General features: G+C 48.1%; 1 protein-coding gene across 21 annotated transcripts in view; it reads right to left on the bottom strand.

The window, feature by feature from the left end:
- PPFIA1 (PTPRF interacting protein alpha 1) overlaps window positions 1-25577 on the bottom strand; it is a 112459-nt gene that overhangs the window by 15527 nt on the left and 71355 nt on the right. For 17 of the 21 annotated variants that reach the window (XR_011424045.1, XR_011424044.1, XM_070229959.1 and 14 more), the window contains 8 exons: window positions 23326-23557; window positions 17987-18138; window positions 16827-16999; window positions 16340-16433; window positions 10214-10295; window positions 9906-10106; window positions 2628-2803; window positions 2446-2543 (listed from right to left, as the gene is read on the bottom strand). Coding sequence is in view for 15 of the 21 variants with exons in the window: in XM_070229959.1 (XP_070086060.1) it covers window positions 2446-2543; window positions 2628-2803; window positions 9906-10106; window positions 10214-10295; window positions 16340-16433; window positions 16827-16999; window positions 17987-18138; window positions 23326-23557 (1208 nt within the window). In the remaining 6 variants the exon portion in view is untranslated. Of the gene's footprint in view, window positions 1-2445; window positions 2544-2627; window positions 2804-7021; window positions 7177-7630; window positions 7716-8215; window positions 8279-9905; window positions 10107-10213; window positions 10296-16339; window positions 16434-16826; window positions 17000-17986; window positions 18139-23325; window positions 23558-25577 lie in introns of all 21 variants that reach the window. The other 4 variants (XR_011424046.1, XR_011424047.1, XR_011424048.1 and 1 more) reach the window with 4 other exon arrangements.

The following is a 25577-nucleotide window of genomic DNA, read 5'->3' as shown; positions in this document are numbered from 1 at the left end:
ACGTGTGTGGTGATGGCTTGTAATTAGTCTTTGGGTGGTGAACATGATGGAATCTACATAGAATTTGAAACATGCTATGATGTACATCTGAAAGTTATATAATGTTATAATCAAATGTTACTGCGATAAAAAAATAAAAAATAAAAAGATCTATACAAGGAAAACTATAAGACATCACTGAAAGAAATCAATAATGACAAAAGAAATGGGAAGATATTCCATGCACATGGATTTGGAAGAATAAGCATAGTTAAAATGTCCATTCTAGGGGCCGGCCCGGTGGTGCAGCGGTTAAGTGCGCACGTTCTGCTTCTCAGCAGCCTGGGGTCCACCGGTTCGGATCCTGGGTGCGGACGGGGCACTGCTTGGCAAAAGCCATGCTGTGGAAGGCGTCCCACATACAAAGTAGAGGAAGATGGGCATGGATGTTAGCTCAGGGCCAGTCTTTCTCAGCAAAAAGAAGAGGATTGGCAGTAGTTAGCTCAGGGCTGATCTTCCTAAAAGAAAAAAAAAAAGTCCATTCTACCTAAAGCAATCTATAGATTCAATGGAATCCCAATCAGAATCCCAATGACATTCTTCATAGAACAAAGAATCTTAAAATTCACATGGGTCAACAAAAGACCCTGAATAGCCAAAGCAATCCTGAGAAAGAACAACAAAGCTGGAGCATCACAGTGCCTGACTTCAAAACGTACTACAGACCCATAGTGATCAAAACAGCATGGTACTGGTACAAAAACAGGCACACAGATCAATGGAAGAGAACCGAAAGCCCAGAAATAAAACCACACATCTACAGACAGCTAATCTTCGGCAAAGGAGCTAAGAATATACAATGGAGAAAGGAAAGCCTCTTCAATAAATGGTGCTGGGAAAACTGGACAGCCACATGCAAAACAACGAAAGTAGACCACTACCTTTCTCCATACACAAAAATAGACTCAAAATGGACCAGAGACTTGAAGGTAAGAGCTGAAACCATAAAACTTCTGGAAGAAAATACAGGCAGTCCACTCTTTGACATCACACTTAAAAGGATCTTACTGAATACCATGTCTACCCAGACAAGGAAAACAAAAGAAAAAAAGAAACAAGTGGGACTTCATCAGACTAAAGAGCTTCTGGAAGTCAAAGGAAATCAAGATTAAAATGAAAAAACAACCCACCAAATGGGAGAAAATATTTGCAAATCATATATCCGACAAGGAGTTAATCTCCATAATATAGAAACAACTCACACAAATGAACAACAAAAAAAACAAACAACCCAATCAAAAAGTAGGCAGAGGATGCGAACAGACATTTTTCCAAAGAAGATAGATGGATGGCCAATAGGCACATGAAAAGATGCTCAACATCACTAATCATCAGGGAAATGCAAATCAAAACTACATTTAGGGGCCGGGGCCGTGGCCGAGTGGTTAAGTTCGCATGCCCCGCTTTAGAGGCCCAGGGTTTCGCTGGTTCAGATCCTGGGTGGAGATATGGCACCGCTCATCAAGCCATGCTGAGGTGGCACCCCACATAGCACAGACAGAAGGACGTGCAACTGGAGGATACAACTACGTACTGGCAGGCTTTGGGGAGAAGAAGAAGGGGAAAAAAGAAAAAAAAGATTGGCAACAGATGTTAGCTCAGGTGCCCGTCTTTAAAAAAAAACCCAAAGAGCAAAAAACTACACTTAGATATCTTACACCCATTAGAATGGCTATAATCACCAAGACAAAAAACAACAAGCGTTGGAGAGGTTGTAGAGAAAAGGGAACCCTCATCCACTGCTGGTGGGAATGCAAACCGGTGCAGCCACTGCAGAAAACAGTACGGAGATTTCTCAAAAAGTTAAAAATAGAAATTCCATACAACCCAGCTAACCCACTACTGGGTATTTATCAAAAAAAAACTGAAATCCACAATTCAAAGAGACTTAGGTACCCCATGTTCATGGCAGCATTATTCACAATAGCCAAGATGTGGAAGCAGCCCAAGTGCCCATCGACGGATGATTGGATAAAGAGTATGGGGTATATAAATACACAATGGAATACTACTCAGCCATAAAAAAATAGATGTAATCGTCCCATTCGCAACCACATGGATGGACCTTGAGGGCATCCTGTGAAGCGAAATAAGCCAAATGGAGAAAGACAAACACTGGATGATTTCACTCCTATGTAGAAGATAATCAAACTTACGGACAAAGAGAACAATTTAGTGGTTACAAGGGGCAAGGGGTGTGGAAGGTGGCCACAAGGGGCGAAGCGGCACACTCACATGGTGTCTGACAAATATTAATGTACAACTGAAATTTCACAATGCTATAAACTATTATGACCACAATAAAAAAAATACTTTTTTTAATTTAAAGAAACTAGGAAACCACTTAGGCTGCTAATACACTGGGAAGCAGAAATACGCTAAATCAATTAAACGTAATGTACTAGCCTTTTATTTCATTCTGGCTTTCTTCTCTTTTTCTTTCCAGTTCTTTCCGGTCATAATTCAGCCTTCGCAGGCACATAATTCCACACTGGAAGCTCTTTCTATTTACAAAAGAAACAAAATTACAGATGGAAACAGTCAAAAGCCTCCTAGCCAACGAGCAGGAACTGTGTGCAACGACTGACCTGTGGAAGCTGTCCGCCATCTTCAGCTGCCCGCGCAGGTCCTTCTTGGTGAGATAGGCCAGCATGCGCGCGTCCACCAGGCACTCCATGAAGTAGCTGCGGTATTGCGGGAGGCCCAGGCTGGGCAGCCACTCGTTCCCGATCCAATCATGGTTCATGTCCCCGTAGGCGAGCGTCTGCTTTCAACAAGCAAGTACGATCAGTTCAGGAAAAAGAACACCCAAGAGGTCACAAGGGCAGTTTAAATAATCTTTAAACTGGATTTTTAACCTATTACATATCCTTAAAGCTTAAATGAATGACAACACTGTTCTTTATCATTTCAAAATAATTTGATCTCCTATGTACTACCTTTTAAATTTGTCAGTAGAATTTTAACAGAAGGTATTATACCACTGAAAACCTATGACTCATTCGTGTTTATAAATTTAACCTATTTCCCCAACCACAATAAAAATGTAGCTGATAACACATGATCTTTCTGAAGTAATTTTTGTGTATAATAATATAACAACAAAGAATGATCATGACTCATGAACAAGTTTGAAGGATCAATCCACTGTACACAAAAATATCTGTGGCTGGTTTTAATTTTAACACTTTGTTTTCCAAATTTCCTCAACAAAAAATCTGTTAATTTCAAAATCCGTGTAAAAAGTGAACTGAAGGGGCCGGCCCCGTGGCTGAGTGGTTACGTTGGCGCACTCCGCTTCAGCAGCCCAGGGTTTCACCGGTTTGCATCCTGGGCCTGGATATGACACTGCTCATCAAGCCATGTTGAGGTGGCGTCCCACATGCCCCAACCAGAAGGACCCACAACTAAAAGCATACAATTACATACCAGGGGACTTTGGGGAGAAAAAGGAAAAATAAAATCTTAAAAAAAAAGTGAACCGAAAAATAGTTTTAAAAGAAGAGAGAAGCAAGACAACAACTGACAGAACTGAAAGGAGAAACAGAAAAATCCACAGTTACAGTCACAAGACCTCAACCCTCCTCTGACTCAGTCACTGATTGAACAAAGAAGCCAAAACAGGCAGACAGACCCCCTCAGTAAGGATCCAGAAGCCTTAAACAACACTATTGACCAGCTTGACCTAAGTGACGTTTCGTGGAACACCCCACCCAATAATAGCAGAATACGTTCATTTCAAGTGCGTATGGGATTCTCCAAGACAAATCTCAACAGATCTAAAGGGACTGAAATCATACAAACTATGTTCTCTGACCTCAACAGAATTAAATTAGAAATCAATAATAAAAAGATATCTAGAAAATTCTCAAGTATTTGGAAATTAGCATACGGCTAAATAACCCACGTGCCAAAGAAGAAAACAAGAGAAATGGGAAAATATTTCTAACTGAATGAAAGTGAAACACAATCTATTCAAAAATTGTAGGACATGGCTAAAGCAGTGTCTTGAGGGAAATTTATAGTATTAAACACTTATGTCGTAAATGAAGGAAGGTCTCCAAACAACAGTGTAAGATTCTACCTTAAAAAACTTGAAAAAGAAGAACAAATGAAATCCACAGCAAGCAGAAGGAAGAAAATAAAAGAGCAGAAATCAATGAAACAGAAACAAGAAAAATAAAACTATGAAACTAAAATCTGGTTCTTCATAAAGATCAGTAAAATTGACTAAGCCCTAGACAGAGTGACTAAGAAAAAAGAAAAGACGTACATTACCAACATCAAGAATGAAAGAGGGGACACACTATAGGACATAGACACTGAAAGGGAAAACTGTGAACAACTGTAAGCAACTTAGATAAAATGGGCAAAAGACATAATCTGTGAGAGCAACTCATAAGAAAGAGATAAGTTGTATCTTATCAGGACTCAAATTTGCAGTTATAAACTTTCTCTCACATACACATAAAATCTTTACCTTAAATGTCTTCACTGGTGAATCTTACCAAATATTTATGGAAAAAATACCAATTCTACACTATTATTCCCCAAAAAATAGAGAAGAAATGCCTAACTCATCCTATGAAGCCAGCACTATCCTGATACCAAAACCAGACAAAGACATTACAAGAAAACTACAGACCAGTATCTCTCATAGACATAGATGCAAAATTCCTCGACAAAATATGAGCAAATTAAATCAATAATAAATTAAAAGAATAAGCTATCACGACAAGTGAGGTTCATCCTACGAACATAAGGTTGGGTCAACACTTGAAAAATCAATGACATTCATCCTATCAATGGATTCAAAAGAAATACCACTATATCATCTCAAAAGATGCAGAAAAGGCATTTGACAAAATTCGTCATTCATTTATGGAAATCTCAGCAATCTAGCAATGGAAGAAAACGGCCTCAACCTGATAAGGGGCATCTACAGCAAACACAGGGCTGACATCACACTTAACGGTGAAAGACAATGTATTCTTCCTGAGATCAGGAACAAAGGGTCTGCTCTCACTAATTTTATTCAGCGCTGCGGTGGAACTCCTAGCCACGGTAACAAGGCAAGAAAAAAAAATCAAAAGCATAGGAATTGGAAAAAAAAAACCTGTCTTTATTTGCAGATGACCTGATTAGCAACATAGAAAATGCACCTACAAACTGGCTGTGAGAACTACAGCGAGCTTAGCAAAGCGGCAGGACACAAGGCCAGGACACAAACACGAGCTGTGCTTCTAAATACTAGAAGTGAACTGGAAACTGAAATTTACAAAATGCCATTCACAATGTCATCAAAGTCATGAAATCCTTAGGGATAAATCTAACAGAACACAGCCAAGCTTTGTACAATGAGAAATAAGCACACACATTATATGTATCTACAGACATATCCAAAAAAGGCACTCGCTGCCCCTCTGTCCGAGACCAGCTGCGCCCGCAGGCCTTCTGCAGTCCCATCACGGAATCCCTGGACACAGTCCCTCTCAACTACCACCGTGCTCTGCCTTGAAAACACGGCCTCTGGTCTAATTTATCACTTACACCAACCAAGCTGGAAGAAATGACTCACACTCCAACAAGAATGCTCAAATTCGAACAGAAAAAAACATTTTCACTATTTTCTCTAAGCAACCATGAGTGGGAAAAACATCAAACATTTTCGGGAAATCATCACACTGTCATGTTTTTCACTCTTTCAAACCTTACTCTCATCTCATATGCCTGAGACTTACGCATGAGCATCTGGTCTCATTTCCTTGCCTGTGATTACGTATTCTTAAATGGGCACACAACGCAAAGATTTCTAAATAAGAGAATTCCATGGAAGCGGAACCCTCCTCCTTTTTGTTTCCTCATCATACACTCTAGTCACACTTCTTAAGTGGTCAGCGTCAGATAACATAGGTCAGCGACTGAGGATCAGGCCCAGTCCAGGGAGCCCTCCATCTCCCGGGCCGCCATCAGAGCCTTCTGAAAAAGCCCTTGACACGGATCTCCATCATCGGACAACACCTGGGCCAGAAGAGGCAGCCACTGCCCAGGGCCTGCTAATCCACCACTGAAATGATCACAAACACACTTCTGTGATCTCTGTAAACTGTGAGGGCCGGCGGCAGGGACTGTGGCTGTCCCGCTCACTCCTGTGTCTGCAGCAAGCAGCACAGCCTCCCACAGACAGCCCACATGTGCCACTTGCTAAATGAAGGCACCCACGGCTCTCACCACACCTTGATGCTTTCTTCCCGAGGGCCCGAGGAAACCTTGAACCTCCCCTCGGCTTCAGAGCTGGCCACGAGGTAAGGGCACCGGAGAGGAACACTGTGTGACCGCAGCCCTCAGCAGACCGGGCGGCCTCACAGAGCCCAGGAAGCCTCTTCACTCCTCTCATCTGGGGGAGGCGACAGCGAGAGCAGCTCTTGCTTACTAGGAACACTGAGTGTTGGCTAACTCTGCTGCCGCGGGCACAGCTCACCCGTGTTTGTATTTCTACTGCAGAGAGCAAACATTCCGCTTATTTAATTTATACCTCGTGCCCCGGACACAGGGAATTTCCTACTCAAGTGCTGACAAAGTTCTGCTTCCTAGTGTGAAATACACCGACATTTAAGTAATTACGAAATGCACCCTTTTTAATTCACTGATGGTCATCAGTGGCCTTGTAAAGAGGTAGCTGACCAGGTTAAATCATTAATGAGGATATTTATCTGGCGTAGCAGCACAGAAGGCCCAAATCAGGAGCAGAGGGCTCACACCATCATATTATAGCTTCTCTCTTCTTTTGTTACAAAGAGAGAGAGAATTGGCTTTACGTTGGGAATACAAACAGAGGGAAACTGGCATTTCAACCAACAACTTGTACTCAGGAAAATTCTGATTTGAAACTATCCTGATTCTTTTCAGACATACAACGATCCCGTGAGGACCCTGAGCGCTCTGCCCTCAGCAAGAGCCTCGGGAGACGCCGCCTGCTCACACCGCGCGGCTGTGCGGGTCCCTCTAAAGTGCGGCATGTCACACAGCAACGCTGGTGGGGTCACAGGCAGGGACACGGCTGTGTTAGTCGAGCTGTCTCAGAGGAAGGCTGCAAGACACGTGTGGCAGCTTTTTGTGAGCTGAAGAGCTGGGGAGCTGAAAACGGAAAAGTACATTAAGCAAGAAGAGGCTTAATTTCTGAGAATTCCATTAGTAAGAAAGCCTTTTGATCAGCACTTAGTAAAACACCAACACGAAGACCCGGACGTGACGTCTCCACAGCAACTCCTGTGCTGGAAAGTTCTCAGAATTCAGTTTTCCCACCGGCAGACCTTGCGGTTAAGTTACCCAAGCGGGTACTTAAATCCGCAATGTCAGGAGCCGCCGAAGCCCCAGGACCGCGTCCAGGAGCCGGTCCGCTACACAGAGCCGTCTACGCTAACCAGAACTGACACCACGGCCCCACGGAAGAGAGGTTCAAAATTGTCCATGAGACGTGCTCTTTAACTCTACGCTCTGCTTCCGCCTAATGCTTTCAAATTGTTAACAATATTCTGAAAAAGTTAAGATGTTAAAAATGTCAAGAAAAGTAAATTACGAGTTTTCATACGCCAATTCTTTTTGTTGCTGTACATATAGTGAAGAATATAGTATAGAAAGTCTCCAACCTGAGCCCAGCTTCCCTCCTCATCCTCCTGATGTTACGTGGTTAGGAATGAAAAGAACACAGCTGTTAGTATCGGTGAGCTTAGTAAGGCAAGCAGATCAACTTCAGAAGGTGCAGCGAGACGGAGGGGAAAGTTCGAGAAATCAAGGTATCATGCAAAACGCATGCAAAACAACAATCCCAGCTTCTCAGGCAGGAGCCGAGGCCCCCCCGGCAAGCACACTCAGTGAGGGAGAAAATGGGCCAGACCCTCAAAATGGAGTGTTCGGCCGAGGCCTCTCCCTAAAGGAGGTGTGAATTCAACCTACTCTAAAGAGAGAGGGCCTACCAATGTAAAGTTCCTGGAAAAATCGAAAATAAGACAAAATACGGATCCTATTTTATACATTTGACTAATACCTAGCGGAAATACTTATCAGGAACAACTGAGTGTAAAATGACCTTTCTGTTTCCCACAAAAAGGCCGGGAATGGTGCCGCTTGTAAGTGGGGTGCCCTGGGAGGAGGACAGGCTCGGGGCGGGACTGACCGTTTGTGGCGAGGCCGCGAGTGTTTCCATCTCCTCATGCGTTAACCAGACATTTCCTGTGGTCTACGGTGACCCAGGGACCACCACATCCAGGGCGAGGGAAGCAGTGACAGAGAGGAAGGTGGCAGACACGTGAGCCACGGGCACACAGGAGGAGCAGGGGAGGCGAGGCCCGTCTCCCCCTCTTCTCATTTGAGATGCCCACGTAGAAAAGGAGAGAACATCGACCAGCTCGCCCTTCTTAAAGAGTGACCACACCTAATTAATGCTGTGTGGTCAGCCACACGAGAAGAGCCCATGATTCCTAGAGCTGGATCTGCCCTGCTCACCCCCTGAGGTATGTGAAATATAAAGAGAAGAAAATACATTTTGCGCCTCTCAAAGTGTGAGTAATTCTCCAGTGCCCATCAACCCGCCCCATGGGAAAGGGCCTCAGCCCAGGAAGCCCACGCAGCCGAGCTCCGGACTGGGGGAGACAGCTCGGGGCAGGCGCTCCCAGGATGGGGCCTCTCGGCCTGCACAACCTCGCCGGGGGGCTCAAGAGGCAGGGAGCAGGACTGAGTGTGTCCAAAAGAAGGCCCAATCGCAACTGTACCGGAACACCGGCCCCACGTCCCGTCCCCGTCACTGCAGCCGCGGACAGCCAGGCCCCGCGGCTCTCAACTCAGAGCTTCCCGGGGGACGGGCTCTTCACCACTGGCCGTTAACCTCAGCTCGCAGGACGCGAGCTTTCTCAAGACAGTTGATAAAAACTTGGGGAAAACCACCCCAGCGCCTTCACTTGTAGAAAGGCCACTCTCATGTGAAATGATGGGGGAACAGGGACCAGATCGGATACTGCGACAAAACTTTCCACTGGGAGAAGAGCTGTCTGTGCGACAGGTGAGAACACAGGCTGATTGTCGCTACCACAACTCTTTACTAAGAGACAAAATCAAACAAACAAACAAAAAAGGCTCTTAACACTTTTTGTGCAAAGGAACCGAGGCCTGAATCGGGCCCTGACCTGCTACTCAGAGAAGCATGCCTGTGAGGCTCTTGGTTTCTTAATCAGGGTTTTTCTCTCGAGAGTAAACCAAAAGCTAAAAGCAGAGAGTGGGCACAGGGCCAATGAAAAGAGTCTGCACTTTAGAAATGAGGCGTTGGCCTGCCCTTATCTCCCAGTAACCGCTAATGTTTTCATTAGATTAGTTTTTAACGTTTCAAACAGGAGGACCCTCTTTAAGGACGTTCGAGGTCTCCCCACGGGGAGCAAACCGGATGAGCACAGGTAATGCCTGGTGCGTGAGCACACGCAGGCTAATGGACTGCTCAGAACCCTGAGCTCCCAGGGCCCTCAGTGCCAAAAATGGAAGCACCGAGGGGCCCAACGTCACATTAGAGTAAAACACTGCTTATAGCGCAACTGGGGATCGAGGCTTTTTTCCCTTCACTTTTGATGAATTTATGTTTAAATTTGTGATCGCTACTGTTGTTTTCAGAAACTCCTACTTCTATGTTACAATGCAGCCACTGAAGCCAGGCTGTTAAAAAAAGCATTCAATAAAGTATTTTTAACCACTCAGTTTTCACCCGTTAGAAGCTGTGATGTTTCTGCAGGCTGAAATTTTAAACCGGAGCCCTGGGTGTGTTTACGAAGACTTGGAGAAGCAACGTCAGGAGGGGATAAACTGCTTTCAGGGAGACGCACCGTTCTTGACGTAGGAGGGGCTGACGGACTCGTGAGGGACGTGATCGCCTGAATGGCCAGCCTCAGCTTCAGCCTGTGCAGAGGGTTGCTGATGCCGATCTTGCGCTGGATCTCCGTGTCTGACAGGGTGGACATGATAGCCCCACTTTTCACGTTGGCTCGGCAGGCGGCCACATACCAGGCTGGCAACCCAACCCAGAGCTAGAGACAGGAAATGTTAAGGCCAGAAGGTTATGCACAGTGTGTGAAATGGATTAACACGTTCACATGAGTCACATACTTGATCCAGGATCGAAAGACGACTATACCTCCAGCCAGACGCCAACAGTTGGCCCATCCCATTGTGCAAAAGGTAAACCTTGTCTCCGGGCTTCCTTGAGCAACTCATGCCTACAAATAACCAGACAGTCACAGTGAAAGACTCGATCACACGCATACAGGAAGCAAGTTAGCAGAGTACTCGCTCTATACACTTTCACAAGCATAGTAGCACATATCTCATTATTTTCCTTTAATCTTCTAAACCATCCACTTAACGGTAGTTTGGTACATGTCAGGAAGAACTCCTGAACAATGAAATGCTGACGGACTCGACAAGGTTCTCTGTAGAATCATCTCCTCGCAGAATTAAAGAGTTATTACCCACTTTAAAAAAACCCAGCAGAGCCTTTGTATCCAAGGTAGGACATTCAAGCGAAAACATACTCGCTCTTCTCTTTCTAAACGATGAGGGAAAATATGGAGAAAGAGGAAACTAGACCGGGTCTGAACAGAGAAGCCTGCCTCTGTGGGAGCTTCACAAACGTTCAGCGTTCACACCACCAACACCGAGAACAATGTGGATTTTTAACACTAGGAATGGTCTACTGTAGCAAGCAAGTAGTGGACTGGATTTTGGCTGTTTCTCTTCCACGTTGCTAGTTAGCTAACTAGGTACTTGCTAAATTCAGACATTGGGTCATTCTGTGGTTTAACCCACAGGCTTCAAATCCAGAAAATTTCAACCCGGACAGTTTCTACCAGGACCCCAGACGGAGTGTGAGCCTAAGATGCCCTGCGCTGACAGCTACCGTGGGGCAGGAGGCAGGGAGGAGTCCCAGGGCCCTCGTGAGATCAGAAATATTCTGTAGGCCTGATTTTCAAATAGGCGAACTGGAACTTTACCACATTACCATCTTTGCAAATGATTCTGTCTACTGGGAACATGGCTATGTAAGAGAGAACAAAGAAGCTTCACGAATCTTATCTTACTGCTTTGTGCTGTTTACCTCCAAGCCTTTCTAAGACACCCTATCACTTTGACAGGGAGAGCCTCGGAGAGGAGACGGGGCTGCTCACCGCACGCGCCCCGACACCCCAAGTCATTTTCCATAATCATTTCTACAGAACACGTCGTCGAATCTTTTACTTCTAAAGATACATAACAGCTCTTCAACATATTGAAATACTATTAGACTTTTCTTAAGACTATGAAGTCTACGGACAATTAAAGCTCAAAACGTTTCACACAGGATCTCAAGTAAGTGTTCCTTAAGTCACCCTTAGGCTTCTGGGGAATAACAGATATTGTAACTATCCAGGATAATTCGACCAGAGGATGCAACAAATATCTTAATAGCTCAAGTAGAGTTAACAAGGGGCAAACTTCTCTAGTTCAAATAAGCAAAGCTACTCATAAATAAAAAAGCAGCCAAGTCCACTGGAACTGCCATCCCCCTGACACAGGAGGCCAATGCTGGACGGAGGGGGGAGGAGGGCCTCGCTGGGCGGGACCGACCGCCAGTGTGCTGAATTAAGTGCCACTTTGTGTTTCCTGGGGACAAGTTCTCCTCAAGGACAGTGGCTCTATCTTATGTTAACATGTCTGTGAGCCATAGGAGCCATAGGATCAAGACAAACACCTCCTCGGCAGACAGAGCAGGGAAAGACCTGAACCCTGACAGCACGGTCAAGGCCCAAGTCCTGCCCGCCTGGCCCGGCGGAGGGGCGGGGATGGCACTGGTGCCGGGCCAACAGGGCTTTCCGATCCCCACACTCTGAAGTGAACTAAACAGGTACTGAGTCCGGGGCACTTGGCAGAGAGTTCGTTTTTCATATGAAACAGACACTCATTGTACACAGGAACATAGGGTTAAAAATAGTCTGGTAATTCCATCATCTGGGGACTGGTGCACACCCTTCTGACTTCACCTGCAATGGTCGTTGGCTTTTATCAACAGCTTTCTCTAGTATGGATTACTTCTGGGTTTCACAGCGCAGGCCCAGCGCCCTGCTGAAAGGGCGATAAGGCAATGGAGGGAGAACGATGCATCTCTTAGATGCCGCCGAGAGACGCGAGAAGTGAGCGCGAGGGCAGAGGAGACTCCAGCTGGGCGGCCGGCCCAGGTCTCTGTCTGCTTCCAGCTCCCTCCCCTATCAGGCTAGTTGGTGACCTTGAAGACCCCACACGGAGCCAGATCCCTGCGTTATCACCCCAGGCAGGAACACCAGCACCCCCTTCTTCTCTGGGGGTGACTGTTCTGTCACGTGACGAAGGCCCCTGCCCGTGGGAGAGGAGAGGGCAGCGCCCCTGGAAGCTGTGCAGGGTAGGGTGAGCACAGGATGCGGAGACCAGACTGGAGACGCCGGGGCCAGCGCCACTCCTGCCCTCTCTGGAGCTCGGTTTCTCGAACAAATACGCTCCCTTCTTGCTCGGTCTAGGAACTGCCTTTCCCTGCTGGCCACTGAGAACGGCCTCAGGCAGACGGCCGCTCTCCTTCGTTTGTGACTACTCATCAGAGCACTTTCTAAGAATCAACAGAACCACCCGTGTGGTTCGACTTCACCGCAACCAGAGATCACCACGATAGCTGCTGAGTCCTCGCGACAGCTAACCGCCAGGGCACGAGGTCGTCTTCTACTGGCCCTTCGCTCCAAGGCCTGAAACCCGAGAGATCGAAGGCGGCGGGCCTCTCAAGTGCCGTGCGTTTCTCTGCATCCTAAGTCTACCCGAGGCACCCACCTCTGTTCTGCAGAGGCTGAGGCAGAAGCTGATATCCTGGGGCAATGAGGTATATTCTGTGTGCCCAGATTCTGCGGACCCAAACCACTGCCCAGAAGCAAACACAAGACTCGTCTGGTTTCTGTTGTTACGTATTTCCCTCCTCTGCTTGGAGATACTGCAATCTCTGTCATCGCTTTGTCCACCTTTAGGATCTGCGATCTCCGTTTACAGAGAGCTACTCGAGAAACAAGGGCGGGGCTGCCGTCCCTGTGGAGTAAAGGGACGAGCGCTGGGCCCGCGATAGTCAGCCAGCAACTCGCGGCTGCTTGGCTGGGACTTGACCTCCTCCCTCGAAGATCATTCTAGACCCCAAGGGCGATTTTTTAAATACCTCTATACCAGGAAACTGATGTGCCATGCTTCCCAGCCTTAACATTAGAGTCAGAGGAGAAAGACATTCAGAAATATGCTAAATCCCCTGGGGAACAGGCACACGGATGAGACAAAGGTCATGTAACCCGTGAGTGACGGCGTGTGTTTTATAACTAGGACAGGACACGATGATGAAGTTATCTTTCATAACGAGAAGCGGTGTGGGCTTTGCTGACCAGACCCCAGATAAGGTGTACCATCCAAGTGACACACGCACCTCGTTTCTCTGAGGCTGACACTTTCAGTACCATGGCACCTTGCACCAACACCTGCTGGGCTCACGTCACAAACACGGCTCTACGGCCCACGCAAAGCACTACTCCCGCCATGGGGTGCAGCTCGCTGTCAGAGGCTGGGGGTGGGGGGCGGCCAGGGTGAGGGGACCCGGCACAGCTCTCAGCAAAGCAGCACGACTCTCCCGGAACCTCAGTTCAGAGCCTGAGGCTGGTGACCGCCAACGCCACAGGCTGTAACACACGCTCAGCACAGCACACCCTCCGCCTCAACTTACCCTGCGACCACACTAGAGTCAACCAGGGAGAAACGGGAAAGAGAGCATTAGAACACCAGGTTACTTAAGGCGACGGAGTTCAGACAGCACCAGGGACGCCCGGCAACGCTGTGGGAGCACCGCCAAGCGGACGAACACAGTGATGCTGATTTCACGCCAGCGGTACCCTCCACGGATTCATTAAGCATGTCCAGCACCGAACGCGCCCACCACTCTCTTTTATGTAACTTTGACAAAACCTGAAAGTGAGCTCTCCACCGAAGTCACCAGGTTCTTGAAAACTCTCTAAAAGTGGATGTGTTTGGCTGTGTGACTTTGGCAGCTAAAGGCACACTTTTGAGGTAATAAAAAGAAATATTTCTGAGGACCGTATTTTGATTCTTACCTCTATAATGCCATAAACGTAAAACTGTATTCCAATAATACTTTTTCCGGATAACTCAAACATTTTCCCACAATTATAAATAAAGCATTTTTCCTAAAGTCAATTTTATTTCTGGTTAACTGACAGAACTAAAATTACCCACTGTAGTCAGACAAATAACCTCCACACTTTGAATTTTTCCCTAGTAACTTACTAGTACATCCTAGAACTTGCCGTGCACGACCACAGAGTTCAGAGAACGGCCTGCCCCTGGACAGTTACAGCTATGGTGACACAGAAGTGCAGAGCCAATGCCATCACGGGGAACCCGGAGCTCCAGAGAAACCTGCCTACCACCCACCACCACACACGCTCCCCACGCAGCGGGAAACGGAGTCACGTGCCGGGACAAACAATAAAGGCTGTCTCCACACAGCCAAGTGCTTAAGCATACCTCCTGCGAATTACAAAATAAATTTAGAAAACAAGGGTGACCCAAACTTGGGCCAATTTGAATAGTTTGTGACCCTACAGGAACCATGAACTTCCGGGGACGAGGACCGAGGCGCACTGCCACAAACCTTACGGATTTTATTCCAGCATGTGCAAGCGTGTGCACTAGAACACGTCAGCAAAATCTAACGGACACATTTTTCCTGGCATGGCTCCAGGAGGCAAAAGGCCTGGCTGGGATACGTTTCACAAAGGCAAATGGCAATTACCCAAGTTACTTTAAAACATTTTTATACAGTTCAAAGACAGCAACGTTCAAAGCACGTTTTGCTTTCAATGGTGTCTGCGGATTTCCATTCACGGGGACCTGAAAGACTGAGTATTCCTAGGGCATGGTGAGCAATAACAGAAACAACGGCACTTCGCCTGAAATAAGACCAGCAGTGGGCCAGTCAAGAAGATTAGCACGATTCTGAGAAGAGAACGAAAATGAGGCAGGGTTCGCAAAAGGGAACCCAACCGGCAACTCTACAGCTAAAGGCACGTGGCCTCTAGGGGAGAGGGTCCCCGGGCCCCAGCGTGGTCCTCGGGGCGCACTGTAGGCCCGGGTGCCACACCAATGAGGCTGTCTCAGGGTACTTGAGTGGCCAGACGACCTTTCCTATCGTCAGACTGACCACAGAACCTACCAATCGTCAGCCTGTCGCAAGGCCCAGCTTTGCCATCTGACCACTGGCTCTCGCCCGTCTTCCCCATTCTCAAGGTCAGCGCTTCCCTCTGGGACTGCTAACTGCCCCTTCTGTCATAGAGGGTGGTTCAGTTTCAGTTTTCAGTCGCCAGTTCACTGGGATACTGTCTCTCCCTACCTCGTTCATCTACTTAATTCTGGTTGACATACGGTCAACCAACACACAACCTGCTCCCGATCAGAACGAAGCCAGAGAAACACGCACACACTATTCCTCCATGCCCCTACCCCGGGGCATCGCAGCGTCTCAGCACCTTTGCAGAAAATGATCACCCTGCTATCACCTATTTTCAGAGTCAAGACAAATCGGAATCAAAATTTAATAAACAGACCACAAAATCACGAGTCTATTGAAGATAAAAATACAAAATCTACCGGAGGAGGAAAAAAGGGGCAACACAGCGAATATTTCCTGACAGATCATAGCCCGCACGGCAAACTCTGGATGCTGGTGATCAAGTCGGAGCGGTGGCTGCAATTACACACTCAGTTCTCCCTATTTTAGGATGGCTGGCACTGTTGCCAGTGCTTTACGTGTGTTTATGTAGCGACAGATGTGTGTCTAACACTCACAAAGCCGTGTGAGGCGCGTACCGCTGCACTCCCATCTTAGAGGAGGAAACCGGGAATGCAGCAAGGCTAAGCGGCCCGTCCCCCCAGAGCTGACGCACTGGAGCCGGACTCGGGGCCCCACGCCTGGCGGGGAGCCCTCCTCGTCAGACAGCTCTCCGGGGGACGGGAGCCTCCCCTGAGTCCTCTCCCCCTTCCTGAGCAGAGGCTCTCAGCCCCCCAGGAAGCACAGTCTCTTAAAAGCTTTAGGTTAACCTTTCAGAAGGTAATATAGACACATAAATAGATACTACATTTATTAAATAAACGTTAGTTAAAAATCAGGCACAACTGAGAAGTGTTCAGTGAGATGGACGAATAACGAAAAGCTTACTTTTTTTGAAGTTTCCGGTTTTTCTCCGCCTGTCCTCCTAGTTTGCTGAGTCCCAAGGCATCCTGAGCTGAGTTTTCGGTCTCCGAAACGCCAGCTGTGAGGGCCCAGCGGTTGAAACAGCGAGAGAAATCAACACGGCCGCATTAGGTGAGTTCAGAAACAGGTGGAAGAGCACTTGCAGGCAAAGAACACCTCTAAAGGCTAAGTTTCTGACTAGGCAACCAAGGCACGAGAATGCTCGAGAGACAGTGAGCCCTTTCTGTCTGGGACGCCAGGTTGTTCAGGGCCAAAGAACGTCCACCGTGGCTCTCTGGGTCGCATGTGTCCCAGAGAAAACATATGCCTCCTGAGCTTTCACTCCCTGAGAACGCCCAGCGTCTTCGACAGACCGCCCGTGGGAACAACCGGGGGCACACAGTAGGCACACACACGGCAGGCCCCCCGCCTCCATCCTAAGGGTTAAGAATGTTTGCTGGAAGCCACCCACCTTGTCCTAATGACTCCTTGCCGGCATGTCCAGGTCGGCCCTTTTCTTTCTTGCCAAACAGGCGGCCGATGGAGGACTTGATGCCCTTCTTCTTGGGGGCTTTGTGGAGCGAGTCCTGGCCACTATTACTACTGCTGGGGTTGCTCACGGGGCCGTCCTGTGAGCCTGTGGAGCTTTGGGGACAGAAAACGATCTTTAATGAGCGCCCTCGTCCCAACACAACGTTCCATTCACAGGCACTAGAACACTCCACGCTTTTAATACTTGCTCTTCCAACTACATGAGCATTCCAAGTCTCCTCCAGGCATGTCTCCTTCGCAAAATGCATCGCGTGTAGAAACGAAGGCTCCCAGCCATCCCACCACGGAGAACCGTTTCTGAGGAGCTGAGGCTCTGAGCCGGAGCTCTCCTTCTGAGAAGGCTTCCAGTCCGAACCATGGAAGGCAGAGAGCACCATGAGCCCACCTGAGGGCCGCCCCTCGGCTGTGAAGATGCTCTCCCAACTGGAGGCCTGACCCCAGCGCCCCAGCAACCTCCCCAGTGCCACCGTCCCTGCCGCGAAACAAGAGCCACAGGGCCTACTGCAGAGGCGGCGAGGATGGACACCTGCACCCGCCACCGAGGGCTGCCAGGGCGGGACAAAAGCACAGCCCGTGGTAGTTTGACATAGGAGCACACTAGTCACCCACTGGCTCTCATGGTCCCTGTGGGGAGGCGCTTGGAGCGCTGGGGACGAGGTGGGGCTCTCCACAGCTCAGAGGCAGAGAGTGCATCCGAGCGGCGGGACACGGACGGTCCTGCAGAGCAACGGTCAGAACACGCCACATGCTTAGCAAATGCTCCACAAGAAGAGAAAGTTCTCACAAGAGTCAATTTGCAGACTCTGAAGAAATGAAGGCTTTCTAAGATTGCTGCTATCACTGAACTCTCTTTCTAAACTCACGTCGCCCAAACAGACAGCATCTTCTGCTGGGCTCACCTGAGCTCCCAGGGCAGCCCGAGGGCATCATCTAAATCAACTCAACTCAATTAACCAGTATTTCTTTAAAGTCATCATTCTGACTTTTTTCCCCAAGAAGAGAGCAATGGATTTCTGAAAGCTGAGCATGAGAAGGCGGTCTGTTTGGAGCCGGGCTAGGGTGGGACGCTGCCCTCCTTACTTCCGTAAGTCCCTGAGGTCCTCGTGGCCGACCGTGTGCAGCGCCCCTTTGTGCAGCCTGTCCAGCCGAAGGGACCGCGGGGAGGGCGGGGGCGAGGTTTCACATTTTATTATCGTCTTGTCGTCTCGTACCTCTTCTAGGGAGGCTGGCAACTGAGGGGTTGAGACCAGTGTAAAATTAGTGAACAACACACTGTGACCAAAAAAACCCCACAACACATAGGCTTTAAATTATAACCATAAACTTATGTGGAAATCCACGAGCTATGCTTTCTGCTGAGTACAACCAGCCTCGTTCTAGCCCAACGCCACGTTAAAGGACCGTCTTACTTATCAGGAGCAGGAGCACAGAGCAGAGCCCGACTCCTGGCCTACGAGCACCAGAACGAGCGCAGAGACCCGGGCAGGACACACGGGCACTCCTCCTCCTGAGCCTCCTCGCAGCCCGAGGGCCCGCCCGCCCTAGGATCCTAGGCCACCACGAGGACAGCCACTGAAGGGCACCGAGATCTGAACCACGCCCAAAACCTCGTCCTCACACAGCACGCACGGCACTCACTGTCCCTGATGAGGAGCTGAAGACGAACGTGTTTATCTCCTGATGCATTCAGAAGAAACACCAGAGAGGGCAGAAACCTCTTGGGTAAACTGTCCAGAACTTTTTGTTTTGGGAGAAAAAGAGAAATAGCTTGTACCATGATCCACTATCATTTTGAGTAGGGATGCACCTTCCTGGACTCTGTAACAAGTGGAAAAGCAAAAAGGGATCTAACTCCTGCATCCCAGACACGCCTGTCTGTCTCATACGTCTCAGCGTGCAGAACAGATGCTATAAACTGAGGTCTTTCTACGCGGTTTAAAAGCAATTTGTTTAAGCCGGCTCAAAGCAGTCCTGGCCTTCCACTGGAAGATCCTCTCCTTCAGACTGCCAGTTTTCCCGTGTCGGGGAACGTGAGGACAGGAAGGAGGCGGTGGGGAAAACGTTAACTCCGGCAGGTCTTACTGATCCATGTGGCTCCGTGGTGAAGGCAGGGCTGGAGTCCTCAAAACGTGCGTGGCAGGCGTTTGTACAAATAGCAAGACCTGAGCAGCCAACTTGGGCTTTTTTAATGCGACTGTGTAGAGTGTCGCTCCACTGCAGCCCCACAGCGGCTCAGTGACAACCAAGGGGCTTAGTGCAAAACGGAGTCGAACTCATTTAAGATAGAACCTTAAGCCGTAGCTGGATAGATTCCACATGCTCTCCTGATTTCAAATTACAATCTGCAGACAACCAAAGGCTACGACGGCTAGAAACTATCAATACGAAACTGAAACAGGGAGAGATTTCAAACTGAGGTTAAAACAATCACCTATAAAAAACAAAAAAGAACAGGACAGGGAGCAGTCCACGGGACTGAGTTCACTGTCCTCAGCGGAGACAGAGCTCAGGAGGAGCGGCCCGCCCTGGCCGGTGGCTGCTCCCGTTGCGCCCCCGTGGTGAGGGGCCCTGCCCAGCCTGGGGCCCGCCAGGCTGGGGCCTGCACGCTCTTTCAGAGCTGACTGGAACGAAGCTCCCCGACAGCTGGGGGGTCACGGTGGCGTAGGCCAGGGACGCTGAGGAGGAGGACAGTGCGCGGCCCACGCCGCCCGTGTCTGCACCATGCCTGCACTCCTGCCTTTCATCCTCACCACAGCCCCACAGCAAGGCCCTCGAAGGAGCCAGCCAGCCAGCCCACAGTGCCGTGAGCAACAGGGTCAGGCTGTCCTGCCTGGACGTCAATCAACACGCTCCTTCCTTCCCTGAGAAAGCCTTCCCACCGAGGGAAACACGGATGCGAGTCGGCGGGACTGAGGGCATGCTGTGCGCCGCGGGGCCGGTTATAAGCTCTGCTCCTTGCAGATCGTGCACGGCCGGGCACCGTCTGCGGCCACCCCGAGGAGCGCGCTTCTGTCGTTGTCTTCACTTAAACAGGAGGGCAAACCAAGGCGCAGAGAGGGCGAGCAGCACACCCGGGTCACAAATCATCACTGACAGCGGGGACTTGAGCCTGCGTTTCGCTGAATCGCCACGGTGCTCTGCGCAGCGGAGGGCTCCCACGGCTGCCGCCCAGCTCATGTGCTCTAGGCGCTGCGGTCAGAGGACAGCTGCCCGAGCATCCGAAGGGCGGCCTACGAGCGCAGGATCAGGCAGCTTCTGGGTGGGGGTGCAGGCTATGCACATGGCGTGAAGGTTAGGAGGAAGGCATTCTGGTCAACAGATCTGCTCCCCAGTGCGTGCATGTCCTCCAAGAACAGGGAGGCCCGATTCACGACTATCTATAAGGAGAAGAGGCCCACTGGCCCCCGCTGTCAGGGACGAGTGAGGAGGTGAGAGAATCTGCAGAGAAGTCAGGCCGTGGGGGAAGCGACTCAGTGTCCTGGTTTTGAAATCAGACCAGTCCACACTGCAGCGTTCCCTAACTGTGTGCCCCTAGGCACAGCACGTGGCCTCTCCGAGCCTCCGTTCCACATCTGTCCATGGGGATAACGACAGTAACCTGCATCTCACGGGAAGTCCATGAGGACGAGAGAGCAGACTCGTAGAGCACTCAGCACAGGGCCTGGCATACAGTAAGAGCTCATGACAGCTAGCTATGTTTTTTTTTTTTTTTTGAGGAAGATTAGCCCTGAGCTAACTACTGCCAATCTTCCTATTTTTGCTGAGGAAGACTGGCCCTGAGCTCACATCCGTGCCCATCTTGCTCTACTTTATATGTGGGACACCTCCCACAGTATGACTTTCGCAAAGGGGTGCCAGGTCCACACCCGGGATCCGAACCGGCGAACCCCGGGCTGCCGAGGAGCAGAACATGCGAACTTAAGTGCTGCGCCACCAGGCCGGCCCTTCTAGCTATGCTTATTAAAATTAGTTTTTCCCCAAACTAAAATCTGTGGCTCTGCTTCAGTAATTTCTCATTGAAAAAATACTATAGCCATTATAAATAAGCATGCAACGATGAGAAGGCAAATGAGTGGAAGAAAGGCACACCCTTACGCCTGTCCCAGCATTCTATGCAAACCACCAGTGACCTGTCTCCAACAGGACAATCGTCATTTGTGACATGCCAGGTGAGTGTCAACATGTCCATTTAAATGTCAGTGATTCACAGGGCTCATTCATGCCAAATGATAGGTGCCCGTCAATACTTCAGAGAAACAAAGGTATGTTAAATTACTAAACACTTGACCTTTCTATGATGTTTCCTTAAATCACTAGGCTGACGGACGCATGCAAAGAAATGAAGAGAAACCAGATTTACTGCATACTCTGAAGTTAAAAATTCAAGGATCAGTACAGGTAAATATATTAAAAAGAGAATGACAAGACAGATATAAGCGAGCTGAGATTCAGAGAAAACGTAACTGGAAATGGAACATCTTTTTCACCATGAAATTTAAACAGTAAGTTACTCAAGATTTACTAGAGAAACACTATAAATCGTTACTCAGGGAGATAAAATTCTATTACAACATATACAATTTATTAAAATACGGCATTTTATAGAACAAAGGGCCCTAACAGTTGTCTATTCTAAGCCAAACTTCTCTAGAACTTAGTTTGCCCTAATGAAAAACATGTCTCTAAACATCAATTTAGTTGACGAGGAAGTTATTGCAAGACTTACTATAAAACTGAACAAACCTACTTTTAGTTATTAATCACCTATTGGTCATTCATATAAAATTCTTACCTAGAAATTGATTTAAAATTTCTCAAACATAAATTTTTTGATTAAAGCAGGGTACCCTGTGAAAATACGTAAGGATAAAAGCTAGCAGAATAGCAGGTGGAATCTTCACATTCTATGATTCCTATGAGATATGTGAATTTAAAAAATAGTCTATTAAAGGCATTAATTGTTTATGTCCAACAAGTTGATGAAATTTACAGTCTTGACTATAAGCATTAAAACCAAAAGGTATACTGTTTGTGTCAAGTTTCCGTTAATTCTATACTTGGCGGATTATCTCTGTATATATAAAAGATTTCATTTCTGAATTACACAAACCCTACACAGTTTGAATAAAAGCACTCTGATCCAGCGATATCATGCCTGTATCCACATCTGTTGTACAGTGACACAGCAGTAAAAACGTATCACTACTGAGGGAAAAAGACACTATTTCATGAGAAACGAAGATAACGCAGAAACCCCACTAATGAGCCCCAGTGGCCCCCACACACACACCATGGCCCCCACTGTGGCGGTTCCCTGAGCACCCCGTGGAGGGGGTGTCACAGCGCGGGCTGAGGCCTGGACTAACAGTGACAAAATAAACAGAAGGATGACACAGGAAATCAAAACTAAACACGGAAGCAGACACAGCGTCAGCCGGCACACACAACTACAAAAACAAGGAAAAAGAAAAACAGAACTGTTTTTACAAATTCTCTGAAAGGAAATAAGCATGAAATTGTCAAAGAGCTTAAAATATCAGCTAATGAGCTAACGATGTAAATTATAAAAATACTATGTCAAAACACCGCGAAATGGACTAGTTACCACTTCGGACGCTACTAAAGCGATTCACGGTTCATTTAATTACACGCAGGCTAACAACGCAACTAAAAACGAAAATGGGTGGTAGCAGAAGAAATGAGAACGGAAGCGCAGTGAGAAAGCAGAACGCTGTCAACATGATTTCATGCATTCACAAAACCCAGACTAAACACGTGAGAAAGCTAGGCACTATTCTTTAGAGCAGCACGCTGTCGCGGTCCCTGCACTTCCAGAGGCTGCGCACGAACGCAGCCCCGCGCTTCCCGGGGAGGCCAAGCGGCAGCGCGCTCTCACTCACGCCACCCTGGATTCACCTGCAGAACCGGTGCCAAGCATGCCACCGAGGGCATTATTAAGAGGACCGATTTAGCTTTTTCTTCAGTTTTGTTTTTGACGGCATATTCTGTACCCTCCAGTCAGGCATCCCGAACGTAAAGACAGACAGCACTGACTCTCTCTGCACATTTTCCTATATGTTACGATGGCTGCTGTATTTACTTTTGTTACACTGTCTATCGCTGGAAAACAAAAATATCCCCCTAGCTGCCGAACCCTGCAGAGCTGACCACGCTCAGAGCTGAACAAGTGAAAACTTCTCTGGAGTTCAGGCATCACCCCAATATTAAAATTAATTTGTCACCATGCTATTGTTGAATGATTAAATATGAGTTGGTTTTAAAAATCTCAAACCTCTGAGCATAACAAATGCACCTGATTTTCTTCCGGGTTAAAAATAAAGCATATTCGTGGTGTCCAAGACTTAAATCAGGTGTGTCGGGGGCGAGGGGAGACAGCACAAGAAAAGACAAATCCTTACCAGAGTCATGATACCTAGTCTGTCCACCTCCCGAGCTGGGCTGTGCGGAATCCTTCGCGGGGTGGACCGGCCACTGTTCGGAGGAGAGGAGCCGGCGAGCGAGGAGGCAGGGTAGAGGGGAATGGAGCTCACTGATCTAAAACGACGAAGATTGCCAAAACTCCCACTGCCAACTCGACTCTCAATCTCCTCCGCCCGCTGCTCTGTGTTTTCCTTTTCTTCCTGTATCAACCTAAAGTAAAAACAAAACAGTCATCCTTCCTTCATTAGCAGACAGATTAACGGGTTCAGATGAAAAAATCGGTGCTTGCATTACTGTAAGGAAACTCCAATGACGGTTGCTCCAACAATTAACACTTCAGCAAAAACGTTCTACTTTTTCTCTCTTTAACACACTCGGCTTCGGAACAGCACAAAGTACACCTTCCACTGAGTCTTACCAACTATCTCTGATCACTCGCGTTTGATTTTATTTACGTACCCCACAAGTCTGGAGGGGCTAGTTGGCAACTCTCTTACTACACAACGAGATGTTTGAATTTTACAGCTCCGACATTCCCACTTCTCAGGGCACAGCTGCACATTTACCTATCGGTTTTTTTGACTGGAAACTGGGAACTCTGATATAATCAAAAAATCAATTTACAAAGCAATCAGGAGTTTCCAAACACTTAAGTCTCTAGACTAGACGAAAACATTGATTTTTTTTTTTTAAAGGTTGAGTTCGAACAAAAGTATTTTGTTTGTATTATTTGACAGAATTCTCCACCAGCCTCATCTGAATGAATTCACGTCAACCATGCTGCATTAATTTGGAAATTCATAATTAAAGCTCTTCTCTCCTAATGTATAGTGGATGCTTAAACAGCAGTTTTAATATTTGACTATGCAAATCATTACTCTAATATTAAATTAGTAGTAACCTTGCAGTAACCTGTCCAATTAAAGTTCTACTTATATATTCTGAAAGTACTTTCTGTTACTGATACCAAGGCAGTGGACAGAATTTACCATTTATATCAGGTCAACTTGCTACATAAAGAAGAACCCATTTTACTTAGCAATACACTGTGAAAAATAAAAGCTGACGTTTATAATCCTTTCGCGTTTCCCACAGCGATGGGGAAAGGCAGTCTTCCGGGCTCTGCGGGGTTGAACACAGCACACGAACCGTGGTTTAGGGAGGCAGACTGCAGGCCGCACACCCCTTCCTTGCAGAGCCTACAGCTCTCCCTGGAGTTAGTTCTGCCCCTCCTTCCCTCCTGCAGGCTCTGCGCAGGAACCGGCACTTGGCGTCTGTGTCAGCTTGACAAGAACAAAATGTTGGCAGCAACTCTGCCCGGACCTCCCGCAGGGTCACCGGCACACGGCTGGTCTCTGTGTGCATGCAGGACCGGACCACGGCTGCCTCAGGCCTGACAGGGCAGATCTTGGGCTCCCTGTCACCCTGCACCCAGACCTAAGGCCTCTTAATCTCCCCTCGGACGGGCAAGTCTTTGGCTTGATGAGCAGTGCCATGTCTGCGCCCAGGATCCGAACCAACGAAACACCGGGCCGCCTGCAGCGGAGCTCAGGAACTTAACCACTCGGCCACGGGGACAGCACCCCCTCGGACAGGCAAGTCTTTGGATTGCACCCCACAGTCGGCCCTTTGTCGTGTAAATTTACTGTTATAACTGCTAAGAGGCTTTCGAAAGAAAACACCTCTGAAACACTGACAAGGTTAAGATTCAAACCATCCTTTGACCACTGTCTTTTTTTTTTTTTTAAAGATTGGCGCCTGAGCTAACAACTGTTGCCAATCGTCGCCTTCTTTCTTCTTCTTCTCCCCAAAGCCCCCAGTACATAGTGCTGGATTCTAGTTGTGAGTGCCTCTGGTTGTGCTATGTGGGATGCCGCCTCAACATGGCCTGAAGAGCGGTGCTGTGTCAGCACCCAGGATCCAAATTGGTGAAATCCAGGGCCGCCAAAGCGGAGCGCGTGAACTTAACCACTCGGCCATGGGGCCTGTCCCTGACCACTGTCTTGTAATGAACCAATTTTCACATTCTATTAGTTTAATAGAGGAAAACGCAAGTAGGAGTGGGAATTTGCCAATCTGAAAACCTCGGCTTTCTGTTCCAGGTGGTTGGGTGACACACCTGAAAACGTGAGGCTCTGAAAGACACACAAGAGGGCCCTCCTCAGCGCTGGAGGAGGCACAAGCGGCAGGTGGACGCTGCCCCAGCTCCCTGCCCCCCGCAGGGTTCAGA

This window comes from Equus caballus, chromosome 12 (genome assembly GCF_041296265.1).
Source record: "Equus caballus isolate H_3958 breed thoroughbred chromosome 12, TB-T2T, whole genome shotgun sequence".
Taxonomy (NCBI): Eukaryota; Metazoa; Chordata; class Mammalia; order Perissodactyla; family Equidae; genus Equus; species Equus caballus.
The sequence above is the reverse complement of the archived record's forward strand: the minus strand, read 5'-3'. Positions and strand labels throughout refer to the sequence as shown.